This window comes from Labeo rohita, chromosome 5 (genome assembly GCF_022985175.1).
Source record: "Labeo rohita strain BAU-BD-2019 chromosome 5, IGBB_LRoh.1.0, whole genome shotgun sequence".
In the NCBI taxonomy this organism is placed as follows: domain Eukaryota; kingdom Metazoa; phylum Chordata; class Actinopteri; order Cypriniformes; family Cyprinidae; genus Labeo; species Labeo rohita.
The window spans coordinates 8,313,874-8,332,599 of NC_066873.1; the positions used below are offsets into that span (position 1 = coordinate 8,313,874).

At 34.4% G+C, this 18,726-nt stretch overlaps 1 protein-coding gene across 1 annotated transcript in view; it reads left to right on the forward strand.

Moving 5' to 3' along the window:
- Positions 1-15,276, forward strand: part of pcsk5a (proprotein convertase subtilisin/kexin type 5a) — a 28,700-nt gene extending 13,424 nt beyond the window's left edge. Inside the window, exons 21-37 of the mRNA XM_051110349.1 lie at positions 52-154; positions 549-685; positions 1,143-1,343; positions 1,555-1,623; positions 1,860-1,902; positions 2,044-2,186; positions 3,346-3,546; positions 4,765-4,848; positions 4,966-5,164; positions 6,087-6,301; positions 7,065-7,307; positions 9,412-9,645; positions 10,498-10,672; positions 10,833-11,050; positions 13,260-13,360; positions 13,467-13,662; positions 14,749-15,276. Coding sequence (XP_050966306.1) covers positions 52-154; positions 549-685; positions 1,143-1,343; positions 1,555-1,623; positions 1,860-1,902; positions 2,044-2,186; positions 3,346-3,546; positions 4,765-4,848; positions 4,966-5,164; positions 6,087-6,301; positions 7,065-7,307; positions 9,412-9,645; positions 10,498-10,672; positions 10,833-11,050; positions 13,260-13,360; positions 13,467-13,662; positions 14,749-15,227 — 3,041 coding nt within the window. The 3' untranslated portion in view covers positions 15,228-15,276. The remainder of the gene's footprint in view (positions 1-51; positions 155-548; positions 686-1,142; positions 1,344-1,554; positions 1,624-1,859; positions 1,903-2,043; positions 2,187-3,345; positions 3,547-4,764; positions 4,849-4,965; positions 5,165-6,086; positions 6,302-7,064; positions 7,308-9,411; positions 9,646-10,497; positions 10,673-10,832; positions 11,051-13,259; positions 13,361-13,466; positions 13,663-14,748) is intronic.
- Positions 15,277-18,726: the final 3,450 nt, after the last annotated feature.

The window sequence follows — 18,726 nt, forward strand, 5'->3', positions numbered from 1 at the left end:
GAGTTGTTGTAACATTTCAGATATAATTGTAATTTATGTTTGTGTTTAAAGGGGAATATCAGGATAAGAGTGGAGAGTGTCAGCCATGTGATGTGTCCTGTCAAAAATGTAAAGGTCCAGCAAATGTGGACTGTCTCAGCTGCTCCAACACACAGTAAGAAACAATTTCAACAATTTTTAACAATTAGTAGGAAGAATAATGAAGAACCATAATTATATAATAATTGAGCATCAATAATAATGATAGTATTTGAGCATATTGGAATGATTTATGAAGGATCATGTGACACTGAAGACTGGAGTAATGCTGAAAAATTCTGTTTTGCCATCATTGGAATAAAATACATTTGAAAATATATTAAAGTGGTAATATTTCACAGTATTACTGTTTTACTGAGTTTTTGATCAAATAAATGCCTTGGTGAGGATACGAGACTAATTTCAAAAACATTAAACATTTTTAATTGTTATAAATATTTTATTATTTTTCGCACTTATTTTACTGTACATTGCGAATAATGTGCATTTTCTCTGTGCTTTTCTTGTAGTTGGCTGGATGAGGGGCGATGTGTGGTCAGCTGCTCAGATGGGAAGTATCCATTCAGTGGACAGTGTCACCTTTGTGACCACACTTGTGCTCAGTGTGTTGATGCTGGTCCTACTAACTGTACCAGCTGTGATACAGGTCAGGATTCATTTCTCATCTTATTCCAAATGGCCCATTAACTCAACTAAATTAGCATGTGCAACCTCAACTATCCAGTTATTCTTATCTCTAAGAGCTCCATCCAGTGTCCAAATGAACACTTGGCAAGCACCAAATGTGGCCTGTAGTCTAAAAGTATAGTAGTTTTCTGTTTAGTGGTAAGCAAGTAAAACCAAAAAGATGCGAATAGTTCAATAAAAAAAAAATCCAATGTGACTGTCTCACATCTTATAACAAATTTGACTTTAGCTTGTATTTTAATTTACCTTTAGATTGGAAGATAAAACATCTTTTTCCAATTCCACAATTTAATTCCTGGCCTCAAGCCACCAAAATGAAAATACGAGTAACAACATCACCATCACCACCTACAGTATGTGTCCCTGTGTGGATGGTATGGTAATTTATGTGTCTTATGTGTTTGTGTGTGCTGTAGATAAGTTTGGGGTGGACCGGTACCTCTACAGTGGCGAGTGTGTGGAAGTGTGTCCTCAGGCTCATTTCCACACAGCACTGAAGGCATGTGAGCCGTGTCCTTCACACTGTAAACTCTGCTCCTCAGCTACACACTGCATCAAGTGTGAAGACTCCTTCTACCTCAACGACGGAGTGTGTAATAAACTGGAGTGTGGTGAAGGTCTGACTTTATCTTCCTGTAAAGTTCAATAGCTTGTTTTGTTTTGTAAGAACACGCGACAAGAGATATTTAGCAGTTCTTTTTCATACATAAATTCATTTTGTGGTGAACTATTCATTTAAATATTATTAATGATGCCAGGCTTTGAGATTATTTTGCACTTTCAGGACAGTCAATGCATTTAACTAATTTGTGTGTGCGTGTGTTTCAGGGGAGGTGGAAGATCCAGAATATGATGACTGCATGTCATGTGAAGAGGGATGTAATAAGTGTGTTCTCTGTAAGTTCAGCAGCATATACTATTACTATTGCTCATACTCGGCGTTAGTTTTGTATTGGAGCACATAGCTGATGTTTGAGTTTGTTTGCCATGTGCTCTTCAGACTTTTAATTACATTTATTTAGTAAATCAGAATATCACTGATGGCAAATTGATTTGTGTTTACATTCCACTGTAAAGTACTGAGTTGACCAGACAGATGTTTCTACATAATTTACAGTTCCTTCACTTTGCAGATAATCCCAAACACTGTCTGTCCTGCATTGGCGGATATTACAAGTAAGAAACAGTTAAATGATGTAACAGAACGATCTGCTGAAATTTGTGTGAAAGATGGAATAAAAATGTCAGAAAGTTCATTTACCAAAATGTTGTGTGACCAACATTTTTTTTTTTTTTTTTTTTTTTTTTTTTGCACAGGTTTGAAGAGGGCTGCTATAAGCACTGTCCTGCTAAAACATACACAGTGGAGGAGACCATGAGCTGTGTGTCCTGTGAGCATGACTGTGTCAGCTGTGATGAAGATGAGTGTTACTGGTGTGAAGCTGACCTATTCTTGTCAGGTTAGACATTTTACCATTCATGGTATACATTTTATCAGTTTGTGCATTCTCTGGGAAATCTATGCCCTTGGCATTGCTAGCACCATGCTCTATTACAGTGGTTTTCAACCAGGGGCCTGGGCCCATTAAGGGGTAAGCCCAAAAATGACAAAATAAATAAATAAATAAATAAATAAATTACTCACCCTTGTCGTTCAAAAACCATAAGACCTTAATTCATCTTCGGAACACAACTTAAGATGTTTGTTTTCTTTGCACACACAAAGTATTCCATATCTTTATAAAATTAGGGTTGAACCACTGATGTCGCATGGACTATTTTAACAATGTCTTTACTACTTTTCTGAGCCTTGAAATTAGTTGTGTTGCTGTCTATGCAGAGTCAGAAAGCTTTCAAATTTAATCAGAAATATCTTAATTTGTATTCCAAAGAACAAGTGTCTTATGAGTTTGGAACAACATGAAGGTGAGAAATTAATGACAGAATTTTCATTATCCCTTTAAAATGATTTAAGTTTAGCTATCCACCTTATTTTTCCTGTAAGAGTACCCGCTTAATTTCATGTTGTTTACAAATAAATAAAAATGTATAAATGTGTAGTTTAAATATATTAAATGCAACTTTAGAGTGCCTTTTTTAAACCAGTGAAGTAGGATAAAATGTTTAAGTACACCTGTATGCTTTGTTTTTTCCTTCTACTACTTCTGCTGACTATGAAAAATGGTTAAATGTACTGACAAGCATTTGTGGTAAACTAAAATATTCTTAATGTCATTTCAGTTGAAACTTGAAATCATGAATTTTGTCATTTTTGTAAGTTGTAATTACACATTTGGAATAATACATTTGCAATTTAGTACATTTAAAATATAATAACTTTACATGTAATATCAAACAACACTCTACAGTTAAAATTATAATCAAGTGCTTGTGCTTTAGTATGTTAATAAACACATCAGCACAATACATTCTCCTAACTTTCTACACAGACACAACCATAGGTACAAAACAGACCTTAAAACTTCAACAGACAGCAAGACACTTAGTCTATGTGTTGAAAAACTTTTTTAACTTTTCTTGAAACTAATTTTTAAGAAATTTTACATCATCTTTTGACTCAGCTGGACAAGACTGTGTTTAATGTACTGTTCCCTGCAGATGGGAAGTGTGTGCGGGAATGTCCTGATGGTTTCTATGGTGATGAAGATTCCCAGGAGTGTGAGGAATGTCACTCAGACTGCAAAACATGCAGTGGGCCAGAGGACAGTGATTGTGAAAGCTGCGGTGATGGATTTACACTTGACAATGGAGCTTGTGTTGCTGAACAGGATGTCTGCCCTGCCCAGACGTACCTCACTGGTGAGAGCATTTTAAAATACCTCTCCAGGAGGAGGGTTTATATGAAGAGTTTACAGATACTGGAGGTTTTTCTCAGGAGAAAATCTGGAGAGCATTTGTAGTCATTTGTATGACTTCATTCATTTTAGTATATTGCTGAAAACAAAAGAGACCTTTAATTTCGGAGTTTTTAACCACAGTACTTCACAATTAAATTCTACTATTACATAATGGGCTTTTTCAAGTGCTTAGCTTTGGAAAAGCCTATTATTAACTGATGATTAAGCTGGAAACATCTGTACTTTCATATAAGAATGCTTTAGTTTGACACCCTATAATTAACTTATTAGACATATAAAGTAAAATGACTTGAATACAAAATGACTTCAGTATATCTTCAGCTTTCTGTATGGTCATTTCTTTGTAGCTTCACAAAAAAAAATGTGCAAAAAATTTACCTTACAGTTGTACAATAGCTTGTGCCACTGGGGCAGTACTCTAAAATATTTTCCCCTAAAACATGTATAGTAGTACCTTAAGGGTGCATATTATTACCCTAAGGTGCTAATGTGCACCCTTTAGTTATAGATGAGGTACTTTTGTAACTTGTACCTTTTTTGGGGGGTATGTCTATTTGTTTATTCACTAACAGTAAAAACGTTCTTCTAAGTTCTTGCAATGTACTACATTTAAAATATATTAACTTTAAATGTAACACAATTACTTTACATGTACTTTAGTACCTTATTCAATACATTAACACAAGTGTGCTTCTTTAAGGCCTGACAAAAGACTATTAAAACATATTGATCTAAAATGTACTTAAAAGTAATATTTTTTAATTTGACAGTATTACAAAGTACACAAACTGCACTGAAGAAACATAGTCATGGAAGTGTTTTCTCCTTATTTACACTTAAGTGACCTTAAGTAGCTAATGTTACATTATCTGTTATATGTTTTTAGATTTTTATTGTACAAAAAGCACAAATGGATCCTCAGGATCAAAATCCGGAAAAAAAAAAAAATCATTAATTAAGTTTCATTTGAAGTAATTACGATTTGTACTGATTTACACACCCTAAGTTGTCAGCTGACCGCAGTGATTTCACATTTTTTTGGATTTGCAATATACTTTTAACATTTGAAAGAGACTGCAATCGATGCAATTGAGCATGCGTCATAGGTTCTGCTATAAAACAATTGTTGGTTATAACTGCTCCTGCTTTCATTTCTCAGATTATGGAGAATGTGAGACCTGTCACTCTTCATGTGAATCCTGCTGGGGGAGAATGAAGACTCAATGCAACACCTGTGTTAAAGGTAGTACAACTTAAACAAGAATATGATGGAAATATCTTTGGTTGGTTGTATAGAGAGTTGGATGAATAAATATTTAGACATTATGTGTGTGTGTGTTTTAACCACTCTGTCTTCTAGATCGATATCTGAATGCAGATCAGATGTGTGTGGTGCGATGCCCGACGGGCAGCTTTGGCAGTAAGGAGAGTGGGCACTGTGAGACTTGCCCTCAAGGTTGTGCCCAGTGCCAGGATGATCAGCTCTGCACACGCTGCCAGTCAGCACGTAAAAACCCTCTTTATTTGCAGGCCGGCCAGTGTGTGCGCAAGTGCACAAGGTTAGAACCATTTACTGATTTTTATATAGAGGTATGAAAAGCTAATGATATACTGTTTTCCCACAGATCCACTTTTTCAGGGTTCTTGCACCAATTTAGTTAGAATTTAGTCTTACATATCTAGTCTAAATCTTAGAGTGAATCAATTACATTAATTACAGTTTAATTACATTGTTATTATGCACATTTACACAATATTGCTCATTTGCTTTTTTTGTTGACTATCATATTTGGTACATCAGTCTTTTATGGTTCATACAGTATGATAGAAGAATATAGAGCTTCTGAAGGAAAAGCACCTCAACTCTTAGTCAAAGGCCCAAACTGAACAAAAATATGTAGGTGCCATTACTGATGTTTATATGGCCAAAAAAGGAAATTCCTATAGCTTATAATGTAAATCAATGAAACTATTTACAAAAAATGCATAGAAATATCAGCTACTCTATATTTCCCAATAGTTTGACTTAGTAAGATGGTATAACATACTTAGTTTTATAATTAAATCGTTGCATTTTCATTGTGTTGGGCAAAACATAATGCATTGTAATTCTACCACAAGGGGGCGTTATTGAATTACTGATATTTTTAAAAAACCTGTTGTTTAAGTACTTTTACTTACTAAAAATTAAAAATCAATCAAATGAAGACATGTAATACATTGCTGACACGTAGTATGAACAACAGCTTTTTCAGCAAAGCTTTGATTATGTTGACATTATAGATGACTTGTGCATCAAATATGATAGAGTATGTTTTTTAGGGTTAAAAATAAAAGGCAAAAAATGTCACACTTCCAGTACAGAAGTGAAAAAATGGAAGAAAAAAAAATAATGCAGTTGTTAACATTTCTGGTGTTTTGTAGTAGTTATATTGTAAATGTATATTCTATTAAATTATATGCATGTATATGTATGTTCAGAGGGTATCCAGTGGGTCAGGTGTGTAAGAGCTGTGCATCTGGTTGTACATCCTGTGAGAAGAATGCAACACACTGTCTGAGCTGTGAGGAGACACTGCTGCTCCACAACCATGAGTGTGTGGCGAAATGTCCGTCTGGACACACAGTTAGGAATGGGGAGTGTGTGCAGTGTCCAGAGAGCTGTGTCATCTGCTCTGAGGATGGACTCTGTACAGGTGAGACTGAAATTCATCACAGTTTTGCACGTTTTCACGAACTGTTCTTTTACATTGAGAAAATAATAAATAAGTAACAAAGATGTTTCACTGTTGTTGCAACAGTCTTCTACACTCTTCTATCTCTACAGCAGCTGTCACTGGGGCAGTGCCCTTTTAAAATGTACTCCTTTGTACTTTTTTTACCCCTAAAGGGTGCATATTAATACCTATCACCTACTTCAAATAATAATACTGTACCGTTTTCCCCCCTCTGAGAATGTAATGGCTTTCTCAGTAGCATTAATCCCATCAACAGTGTTTCTTACAGGTTTCATACATATGGGTAATTAAACTTTCTTCTAGCTCAAACAGTAATGCATGGCAGTTCATGGGTTCAGTTCCCAAAAAATGCATAAAGTCATAAAATGTATGTTGATTTAAATGCATTAATGCAGTGTATGTTGCTTTAACCTTTCTCTGTCATTTTCTGATAAACGCCTATGCTGGTGCAGCTATTACAAAATATTCTAAAGTATTCTAATTCTACAGCTATTCTAAAATAATCTTTAGAAATCAAACAGAATAAAACAGTAGGAATGTCCAATCAAGTAAATACATTAATGACATCACATGAATTAATAAATAGAATACATGCTGTTACATAATATTGAAATCAATTAATATATTGAAGAAATTCTGACTTTATCAATCTGAGCATTTTTACATTCATTGTTAAATATGTTACTTTAGTTATTATATTCTTCTGTTCTTTCAACTTCAGAGTGTAAGGAAAACTTTTTCCTGCATGCGGGTCAGTGTATAGCGGTGTGCCCTGATGGGTTTTTCGAGGACACAGATCAAGGCATTTGCGAGCGTTGCCACACCGATTGTGAATTATGTGATGGGCCCAAACCAAACAACTGTGATTCCTGTTCCGACCCTGAACGCATACTACACAACGGAGCATGTCTAGCACCCTGCCCCACACATACTTACAGGGAAAGCAGGTCCGGAGAGTGCATGGGTGAGACTACATCACATTCTTTACTGTTACTATTAAAGGTGTAGTCATGTTTTTCCACTTAATTATTCTTCATTACACCCAAACAAATGAATATCACTTCCAACAAATACATATTTCAAATGATGAACACAAACATAAGATGTAGTTTTATCTTACATGAAAGTGCATAAAGATATAAGGTTAAATCCGGAAGTTGAGGTTTGTTATGTAGTATATTATGTCTATATCACTTTACATAAAGTTGGAAAGAATATATATATACAACTTTACAGAGATTTGCAATAATACAGTTTACATTTTGTGGTGATATAAACAATAACACAGATGAGATTTTCTATATATTGCTTTATGTGAATGTACTGTATGCATTCCATCTTTATAATTTGCTATTAATTATTAATGTGTGAACTAATTTTTGTTATTAATTCATTATTAATTAACTTTATGAAACCTGTGAGGTTTTATTCAATTTATTTGGAGTAGGGACAAGACTAATTACTTTTTGGTGATGACTGACACGGTTAAGTGATGCATATTAATTAAAGCATTAAAAATGTAATATCGTTCACCCTCAAGCAGTTTAACCAAGGAGTTAACTGAAAGTACAAAGGCTTAATATATATAATACTTAATACATAACACACTGCACACATTATATTTTTAGTCATCTAGTGTGCAAGCCAAAGACTGTGGCAGGGGGACTAAATATATTTGGCTGTGATGTATGCAAACTCAGAGATGAAGAAGGAGAGTAGGATCCAAATGCAGTTTATTTAGACAAACAATAATCAAACACAAGGAGCAGAAACCAGGAATAAAAGGCACAGAACTGGGGACAGGACTCAACAACTAACACAGAAACACTGGGGTATAAAAGGCAGACACAAACAAGCAAACAAGACACATGTGTAATCAATAGCAGGGTAATCAACAGAAAAACTACAAAGAGACTACAAATACAAAGGAACAGGAAATGGATAGACTTCAAAATAAAAGACATGACCTAGAACACAGACAACAGACCAAAACCCTTACAGTGGCAAGGACCAAAAGAAACAAAAGGAAGATAAGTGTCAAGGAACAAAAAAAAAAAAAAAAAAAAAAAAATCGACTTGATTTTTGCATAATGGATAATCCAGGAAACACGAGGGGGCCAGTCCTCATTTTACTGGCTCTACAGTAAAAATATAATGTCAGTAATTAAGTAGATATATTACTGCATTGATAATATCAGTATGTTCATTTAAAAATTAAATTACAGTTAAATAGATTTTTCTATATACATTTTGTCAGTTTTAATAACCATAATCGTGCCATCTAGTGCTGGGGTAAGTTACTCTTAAAAGCATTGCATTGCAATATTGGGTTACTCCCTTTAAAAAGTAACTAGTTACGTTACTTTTTGTGGAAAGTAATGTGTTACATTAGTTTTGAGTTACTTTTTTTGCGTTAAGTCTGGACAGGGCCTGCTTGTTTGTTTTTAATATAAAAAGTTCTGTTTTTGGCGAATGTAAAAGCCATTTCATACCAAAAAGTGAAATAAATAAGCCTCATGCTGAAGAAAAAGGAAATTCATGTCTGTACAGTAGAACGCAGGAGAATAAAGTTCAAACGCTCTTTACCAATAAAAAAAAAAATGTGAATGAAGCACTAATGTTAATTTATCTAGTCATTTCTGTATATTAGGTTAAATTGGATCAAAGGTCTGCAGCAAAGACATTGGTTAATAAAATGGAATTAAATACATGAGATATTTGTGTTATTTAACATTTTTAATTATTGCAGATTTGCATTAGTTGTGATTTTGAGTTTATATTTTACTGTTCCTATTCATTTTGCAATCTGTTTTTGTGCAAGTGAGATGAGTAAATGCATGTTCACATTTAGTCTAGAACTACAATAAACATGTTTACACGGTGCATAGTCAATAAATTGGAAAACAAAGTAACTGGTGTTACTTATTTGAAAAACAAACTCAGATATTCTCTTGTAAATTAAAAAGTAATGCGTTACTTTGGTAGTTACTTGGAAATGTGTTACCCCCAACACTGGTGTCATCACTAGATCACATCATGTTAATGAAACGTCTCTTTTTGTTCTGCAGCCTGCGACAGCTCATGTCTAACCTGTTCTGGTCCTCACGACACATCCTGCACCAGCTGCTCTGAGGGCCTGGCGATGGATGCCCACGGGCGCTGTGCCACACCCACCACATGTCCCTCACACCACTACAGCAACCAGGATGGAGAATGTCACTTGTGTCACAAGTATTGCCAGGACTGCTCCGGCCCACATCAGGACCAGTGCCTCAGCTGCAACCAGAACCACTATCTACTCAGTGAGTTTGTGCCGTTGAGGCCTGATACTCTCTTGATTCACAAGTGGAAGATTACTTCAGTGCAAAAAAAAAATCAGAAGGGCAATAGTTGCAGTGAACGATATGTGACCCTGGAGCAGAAAACCAGTCTTAGTTGGACAGGTATATTTGTAGCAATAGCCAAAAATACATTGTATGGGTCAAAATTATCGATTTTTCTTTAATGCCAAAAAACATTAGGATATTAAGTAAAGATCATATTTCATGAAGATATTTTGTAAACTTCCTACTGTAAATACATCAAAACTTGATTTTTGATTAGTAATATGCATTGCTATAATTTGAACAACTTTCGTGTCTCGGCCAAACATTGTCTGATGTATAATCTCAATTTTGAAAAATTTACAATTATGACTGGTTTTGTGGTCCAGGATCACATATTACTTTACCTGAATTTTTTTGATTTTCTAGGTCAAAGTTTTCCTACGACAGATGTTAAAAGGAAAAACAACTGATGTTAAAAGGAAAAACAGCTGTTACAAATGGAAAACTTTTTGGTACTTCAGCAGTTGTACTGCACCAAAATCGTTCCATGATTAGCAACGAAATATGGGCCACAATTTTTAATAAATATTGTAAAGCAATCAATACTTTTATTCAACAAGGGCGCAATAATTATTTTTTGTTTAAATTACATTATAATGCTCTTTTGAACTCTATTAATCAGAGAACACTGAAAAGAAAAATGTGCCATGCTTTCCATAAAAATATTAAGCAGCACATGTGTTTTCAAAATTTATAATAATTCATTACTTGGGCTCAAATCATTTTTCATAGGCTTCAGTGTTAACAAAGGTTCCACTTCATCCACAGATGGCAGCTGTGTGAATCAGTGTCCAGACGATTTCTTTAGAGGGGAAACCCAGCGCTGTGAACCCTGTCATCCTAACTGCCTCAGCTGCATGGGACGGCACAGCCACGAGTGCCTGAGCTGCAGAGCTCACCTTTACAGAGACGTTAAGGAATGTGTGGACACATGCCGGTCTGGGTAACTACAGTACTCAATATCTGTAGGAAGGCATTTGGCCTGTGTTGCCTTATAAACATACAATACAGTATTAGGTCATACGTCCAGTGGCTTCTCAATTTTTTTTAGACAACGCATTACATTTTCTGTTTCAAAATGTTTTTAACTGAATCTTTTCCAGTTACTACGCCTCGCCTGTGTCTAGGACATGTGAGCGCTGTCATGAGAGCTGTGGGGAGTGTCTTCAGGCCGGTGCTGAGGGATGTGTGAGCTGCAGAGAGGGGATGCTGTTTATCAGGAAACAGGGGCGCTGTGTGTCTTCCTGTCCTGATGCGTACTACCATGATACACACCATAAAACTTGTGAAGCCTGTCACCCCAGCTGCAGAACATGCGCAGGTACAGTTTGGAACAAATTACAGATATGACGACATATTTCAGACAATCTAGTCAATTCTACTAATCAGGCCATTGTGAAACAGAAGTGAGCTTAATTGTACTGAATATACACTTGTAGTATAAATCTTAGGAGTATATTTCAAAAAATTTTCTTGCAGATAATAAAATAATAATGCAATAAAAGCCGCTTACTGTAAGTATACTTACAGAGAGCACACTTTCATGACTTGATGTTTCTTAACAGAATTAACTACACTTTTAATTTAAGTAAAATATTTTACTTTAAAGCATTTTAAATAAAAATATTCTAATTGTACTTTAAAGAAGTACAGGTAACACTTTAAGATAAGGTGTCATTTGTTAACATTAGTTAATATATTAACAAATATGAACGAACAATGAACGATACTTTTGTTACACTATTTATTAATCTTTGTTAGTTAATAAAAATACAGTCGTTCATTGTTTGTTCATGTTGACAGTTCACAGTGCATTAACTAATGTTAACAAACACAACTTGTGATTTTTATAATGCATGTAATGATGAAATTAACATTAGCTAAGATTAATAAAGGCTGTAGAAGTTATGTTCATTCTTCGTTCATGTTAACTAATGTAGATAACTAATGTTAATTAAAGAACCTTATTGTAAAGTGTTTTCGAAGTACACTTATTTTGATGTCTTGACTTACTAAACTTACTAAAACACTTGGAAAGGTCTTGATTTTAATTTTAGCTGTAGTATGTTATTCAATATTTGCAATATTTGTCAAGTAAGTAAATATTTTAAATGCTAAAATTCGTCATTACAAATGTGCAATTTACAAATTACATATATTTAAATACATCACATATATGTTTCAGTAGAAATAACATTACATTACAGTTTACCATAAATGTTTGTCAGTAACCATATTTCAAAGCGAATAAAAGTAATTAAGAAATTACATAGATTAAATTACAAAGACTTATGGTGCGTTCAAGTTGTAATTATGATGTCAGGTTCAAATCTCTTTGGTTGGAGTAAGATGGTGATTTACATTTTTTACATCAATTTCAAGATGTTTAACTCTTCTCCAAAATGATGAATGATTTTTTTTTCTTTGAATTGCTATACATTGAATAATTATATATTTTATCTAGTACAATGCCATGGTATGCAACTTAGATTTATTGTAATTAAAAAAAAAAGTAAGAAATTTACTATTAATACAATCACTGCATTTATTGAGTCCATTATTATTATATTATTATTTATTGAGTCCATTATACTGTGTTTTCTCACTGAAATTCGGGTTTTTCTGACAACTTAAATGCACCATTTAGTTACTAAGCATCAAAATTTCAGCTTAAATCCTTCTGAAGTGATTGCATTTAATATACAGTGGCATGCAAAAGTTTAGGAACCCCTTGCAGAATCTGTGAAAATGTGAATAATTTGAACAAAATAAGAGAGATCATACAAAATGCATGTTGTTTTTTATTTAGTACTGTCCTGAGTAAGATATTTTACATTAAAAAATGATTAAATATACTCCAAAAGACAAAAAATTGCTTAAATTATTAAAATAACCCTGTTTAAAAGTTTGGGAACTCTTAGTTGTTAATACTGCATGTGGTTACCTGGATAATTTACGACTGTTTTTTTTTTTGTTTTGTGATATTTGTTCATGAGTCCCTTATTTGTTCTGAATTGTTTGTTCATCAAATTGTTTGTAGATTCTTCAGTTTCCTAGCATCTTTTGCATATTTAAACCCTTTCCAGCAGTGACTGTATGATTTTGAGATCCATCTTTTCACACTGAGGACAACTGAGGGACTAAAACACAACTATTAAAAAAGTTTCAAACATTCACTGAAGGAAGGAAACACAATGCTTTAAGAGCCTGGGGGTGAAAACTTTTGAACAGGATGAAGATGTCTAATTTTTTTTTATATTTTGTTGAAAGATTCTGCAAGTGTTCCCAAACTTTCGCATACCACTGTGTAACATCGAGTTAAATGTCAGAATTTTTTTTTTTTTACAAGAGGGTGATTACAAGTTTACCTGCCATTTTTTTTTCTACAGGAATAAGTCAACCTTCAAATGGTTTATGCATATACCTATTTTAAACAAAAACGAACACACCTTACCTTTGAATTCTATTTTCAACCATTAACCATTCAGTAATTTAAGCCTAAAATGTTGGAATGTCATTTCAATTGACAGGCAAGAGTGTTGAGGATTGTGACTCATGTCATCCAGGTTATAGACTCACACAGGGTGCTTGCGAGTCACCTTGCCTCACAAGAGAATATGCTGAGCCTGAGGTAAACTTTTGTTCTGGTTCAGTCTATTCAAACATGTAAACTTCCTGTCTACTTTGACCTTTTTTATGAAAGTGGTCACATGATATCTGTTGTGATCTCTCTGCAGGAACAAGGCTATAAATGTGTGTCATGTGATGAGTCCTGTCTGGAATGCAAAGGTCCAGGGCCTCATAACTGCACCATCTGCCCAGCACAGTTCATTCTGACCGCAGAGGGGCGCTGTTTGCCCTGCTGCACCAACACAGAACAGGAAGACACAGCCACAGTTCAGCAGGAGTGTTGTAACTGTACTGAGACCAGAGGTATTTGGATTTAAAGTGACCATTCTTCTTCAAACAAATTGATCACAATTACAAAATAACTGACCTAGCAATTCATAGCACTGTCTTTTGAAGCTTCAAAACCTTTGTGAATAATTTGGGTGGTTGGGGGCACATATCAAAGTTCCAAAGTCACAAGTTTTTCCTAATCTCCTCCAACTTCAAAAATCATCCTACATGATTTTTTCGTAAAGGGTGTTTGACGTTCTTTGCATGTTCACTTTGTAAACACTGGGTTGTAAACACTTCTGCAGCGATGTAGGACGATTCTGAAATTGGAGGAGAAAATGAGATGGGAGTTTGTCGACATACCCTAACTGTATTGAACCGGAATGCACAGAGTACTTGTAGAGCTAGACAAGATAAGCAATTAAGGTTAAAAAATTTTTGTAGAAAATGATCAATCGTTTCGCTAGATAAGACCCTTTTTCCTCAGCTGGGATCGTTTGCTTGGTTCCTTACAATGTTATGACCTCAGAATAATTTGTAAACTAATACATTTCGAAATATGCAACAGATAACAAACTCCATAAGTATGGTTTTCCTGACGTAGTAAACTTGCTCAGTAGTTCACCTGGTACAGCACTGTAGTCCCGTGAGTCATTATAAAAGAGCTCAAAGACTTCTAGAAGCAAGCTATAATATGTTTTTTCCTCATGTTTGTTTTTTTTTAACACGATTGGTTAGGTTTATGGTAGGTTTTTGTGTAGGCAATATATTATTTTAGATCATGATAGATCATTAACCTTTTAGCTCCACTCACCACACATTGTATTTCCAAAATCCTGTGATACATACAGAAACGAAGTAATAAAACACTGCTGGATTAATGTTTAGCATAAAACTGAACATGCTTTTAGTGCCTGGACATTTCAATTAGAAAGAGTAATGAAACTTGCAAGAAGCACCGTAATATTTCAAAGAAATGTCACACATTATTCCAACAAGCCTGCCTTGAAATTTTTATTTGTGCTTTAGTTGTTCTCTTTAAACTAAAATATTTAGTAACATAATACATGTCTTTGTTCTGTCTCAGACATTAAAAATCAACTTTTATCCCTGTTGCAGGTGAGTGTGTCCTCAGCACTAACTTTGCCTTCCGTAACCATGAGGAAGAGGAATACACAGGAAACCTGCCACTTTTCATCACCACCTCCATCCTGCTTGTTTTCGCCTTAATCACTGTAATCATCCTCATTAAGCGTTCTCTTTCCAAACGACCCATGCCTGAGCCCCCTGTTCCACGTGGGTATGAAAAACTGGGCCATGGTGGAGGCAGAGACAGCTTCTACAGAGGCACTTCATCATCCACCTCCACCTACGGTGGTCAAGCAAGCTCTAGTTCTGGACGGTTCCGTGAGTCACAGCTGGTGGACCTCGGAGATCAGAAGATGAGTCGGGATGATGACGACGAAGATGATGAAGATGAAGATATTGTATATATGGGACAGGATGGCACTGTGTACCGCAAATTCAGATACGGGCAACTCGGAGACGAGCAGGAGGATGAGTTAGAATATGACGACGAGAGCTACAACTACCGATAACATCTTCAGCTGTTAAAATGGAAATCTATTCTGCAGGGTTACTAAAATGTGTCACTTAGAATGCAAAAGCAACATTGTATAATTTAAAAAAAATGTCTGAAATGTGAATAATAATTTATTATGTATGATGATATTACGACAATGATAATTTGTAGTTTTAGACTACTTCTCTCAGCTGCTTGTCTTTTTTGTTCTCTTTCATCTTCCAGCTTTTATGACGACTTTTTTTGTTTTGCTCCGCCTGTGTGAGTGATTTTTTTTGTTTGTTTTTGGAATGTGTGCATTATGTCCCTGTGCAGTACGTTTCTGTATATGATAGTAGCAGAAGTACAAATGAGTACCAATTTCCCACTTTAGACTTTGGCCTTGGTCATTTTTGTTGTTAAAGTGTGTAAGCTGTAAATTTTAACAAAAATATAACGTTATGTGTTCATTTATGTTTTCAGTATCAATTTTTGATACAGATTACAGATTCTACTTTTGCTGCATTTTTGGTTGTCCCTCTGGTTACATTTGAACCTTCATATATATATATACATGCATATATACAGTGCACAGCATATATGAGTACACCCTCTCTGAATAAATATAAAACGTACTTTCTTAATGATCACTAATATAATTTGTGATTTGTGGAGAGATTGAAAAATGTATTAAACATACTTAATAAAAAACAAAATATATGCCAATACTTTCTGTAAAATAAGTAAATTACCCAATTTTGTGTAAATGAAGGATTGCAGAAGTAAGTACACACATTCAGCAAATATATAATATTCTAGTACTTAATATGTCCTTCGTAATTCTAAGTACACTGCTCTGACCCCCAAAATTTCACATCTGTCCTGACGACCTCCTTAAATGCCTTGGTTTTTAATGGGGAGTTTTGCTCAGCTCTTCTCTACAGAATCCCCCACAGCTGCTCAGAGATGGCAAAAGTACACACATCCTTCACTCAAGTAGAAGTACAGATACTCACGTTTAAAAATACTCTAGTAAAAGTAGAAGTACTGACTACACTTTTTTAACTTAAGTTAAAGTTAAGAAATATGAGCTCAGACATGTACTTGTCATGTACTTGTACATGTAAAAAGTACCCATTACTACTACCTGTTTTAGTGTAATGTTGGTAACTGAGGTCCAGTTACCAACATTACACTAAAACAGGTAGTAGTAATGGGTACTTTTTATCACATCATATTGACACATTTAAAATTTGTTAGCTAATGAATTTATTTTTTTGTTTTTTGTGGACTGATTACAATCTGTTTTAATTTAACTACAACCATAGTTTTACTACACATCTCATGGTTAGACTATGGTTAGTATAGCAAAACCATGGTTCATTTGTGGTTACCATGGTTTAACTATAGTAACCATGGATTTTGGTTTTATTTTCACAAGGGTTGTGCTGTTATCCGCCCTAGCTCTCTCTGAACGTATTGCAAAGCGATTTTTTTTTTCCTAAATTACTACTGTAACTTTACAGTAGATAATAATGGTGTCCTTTTCTATCGAGTATTTTGAGTGATGATAGTAATTTAGTTTAGTTTCATTTATAGTACTACTGCTGTAGTTTTGTCTTTGTTCACTTAAGCATTAAACTGCTAGCAACTCTTACCAGCCTGTTTACAGATGAAACTGACCTGCACTTTAAGTCCTGAACAGGTCAGTAGTTTTGCCTTTATCCACCTGGGCGCACAAGCTGAATCTTGTTGCCAGTCAAGACTAACTGATCCATGATTTATTAGAGATTTGCTATCGAATGGTGATCCACCAAATGCTGATTAAAACTAAAGTAACGAGCCTGGTTTGAAAATGTAAGAAGTAGAAAGTACAGATATTTGTGTAAAAATGTAAAGTAAAAAGTAGTCAGAAAAATCAATAGTGAAGTAAAGTACTGACACCAGAAAAATCTATTTATAGATTTATAAATCTATAATCTAAGTACAGTAACAAAGTATTTGTACTCAGTTACTTCCCATTTCTGCAGCCGCTCAAGAATGTTAAGACTGAGTGAAATACATGTCCACTGAAGGATTTTCACCCAGGGAGATCTTCAGTGTCATGTTGAAAAAATGCCCAACAATGCAGGGAATGAGGGGAGGGTAGCATCTTCTGTTTCAAGTTTTTGTAAAACATCACACAGTGGTGTGTGAGTTCATGACAGCTTTGATAAAGTAAAACTCCCTCACACCTTTAGTACTCATAAATCCCTATACAAGACCTTTACTACCACTGAACTTCACTGTGGGTACCAAGCAACACCAGAACATTTTGGATGCTTTTGGATCCGATATGATTAACTTGATCTCTTGAGACCAGGGTATGGATTCCCAGAAGTCGTAAATATGGGCCTTGGAAGAGGTTAAATGAGTTTATTGTGCTTTGGCTACAGTAGGTAATTCTAGTGGTGACAACAACCATCCATGTCATTTCTACAGGCTGTGTTGTACTCTGTGAGATAAAGTGTCAACATTTTTTATAGCTTTTGCTGACTCTGAGACACTAGCATGGTATTTCTCTGGCTATTTTTCTAGCAAAAATTCACTCATCACTAAATGAAAACTTAAAGTGAACACCTGATTATTTCAGGAGCCTTTTCACAAGTTCATTGTTTTTGAATGTCGGTGCTACTTCTGCTATATTTTCACACTTAAAACAATAATTTGGTATTCCTCATGTACCACTGCCCTCTTTTATGCTAAGAAATAAATCTCCTGACAGTTCTCTCCCAAGTGGTTCCACTGTGGTCAGCATTAAGTCTGAGTATGATTAAGTAGGCTATATAACACTTTTAATTGTCAGGAAATTACTTGCCTTTAAAGGTTTTGGTTTAATATACTTACCTGTTGATCAAAAATCACTTTGATAAAAAAATCTTATTTTCCTAAATAATTTTGATATTCTTCTTTGGTAATTGATCAAGCAGGCTTGTTGGAACGTTATATCTCCAAAGAACCCTAACATGTCATCTAAGTAAAGAGTAATTGCTGAATTTGTTAAGTTTTAGAGGAGGTGTACTCATTTATGCTGTGCACTGTAAATATATATAATATTATCTGCAATATAACTGTAATATTAAAATGGTATTCAACCAAATTTAATGATGCTTTGCACTGTTTACTAATCTAATTATAAAAGAATACCAGAGAAAATATTAATATCTGAGTGACAGTATCCATTATTTTTTTTCCATGTAGGTAATATGACTAAAATAAAATGGATTTTATCCATGAAATATTTCCCACAGATTAAAAAAAAAAAAAAAAAAAAAAAAAATCCAACTTTAATGACAGAAAACTTTCAAAGAGCTAGACAGTGTTTAAACATACAGTTTTGGAGTTTTGTAATTTTAAATTAATAAAATTAATACATTAATTTATAATATAAATTAATTTTTAAAAAATAAAATACAAATAAAATATGATTTTAGAAAGAAATATTTATCATAGGTATCAGAATATTACATAAAATAGCACCAATAGCACACAACTGA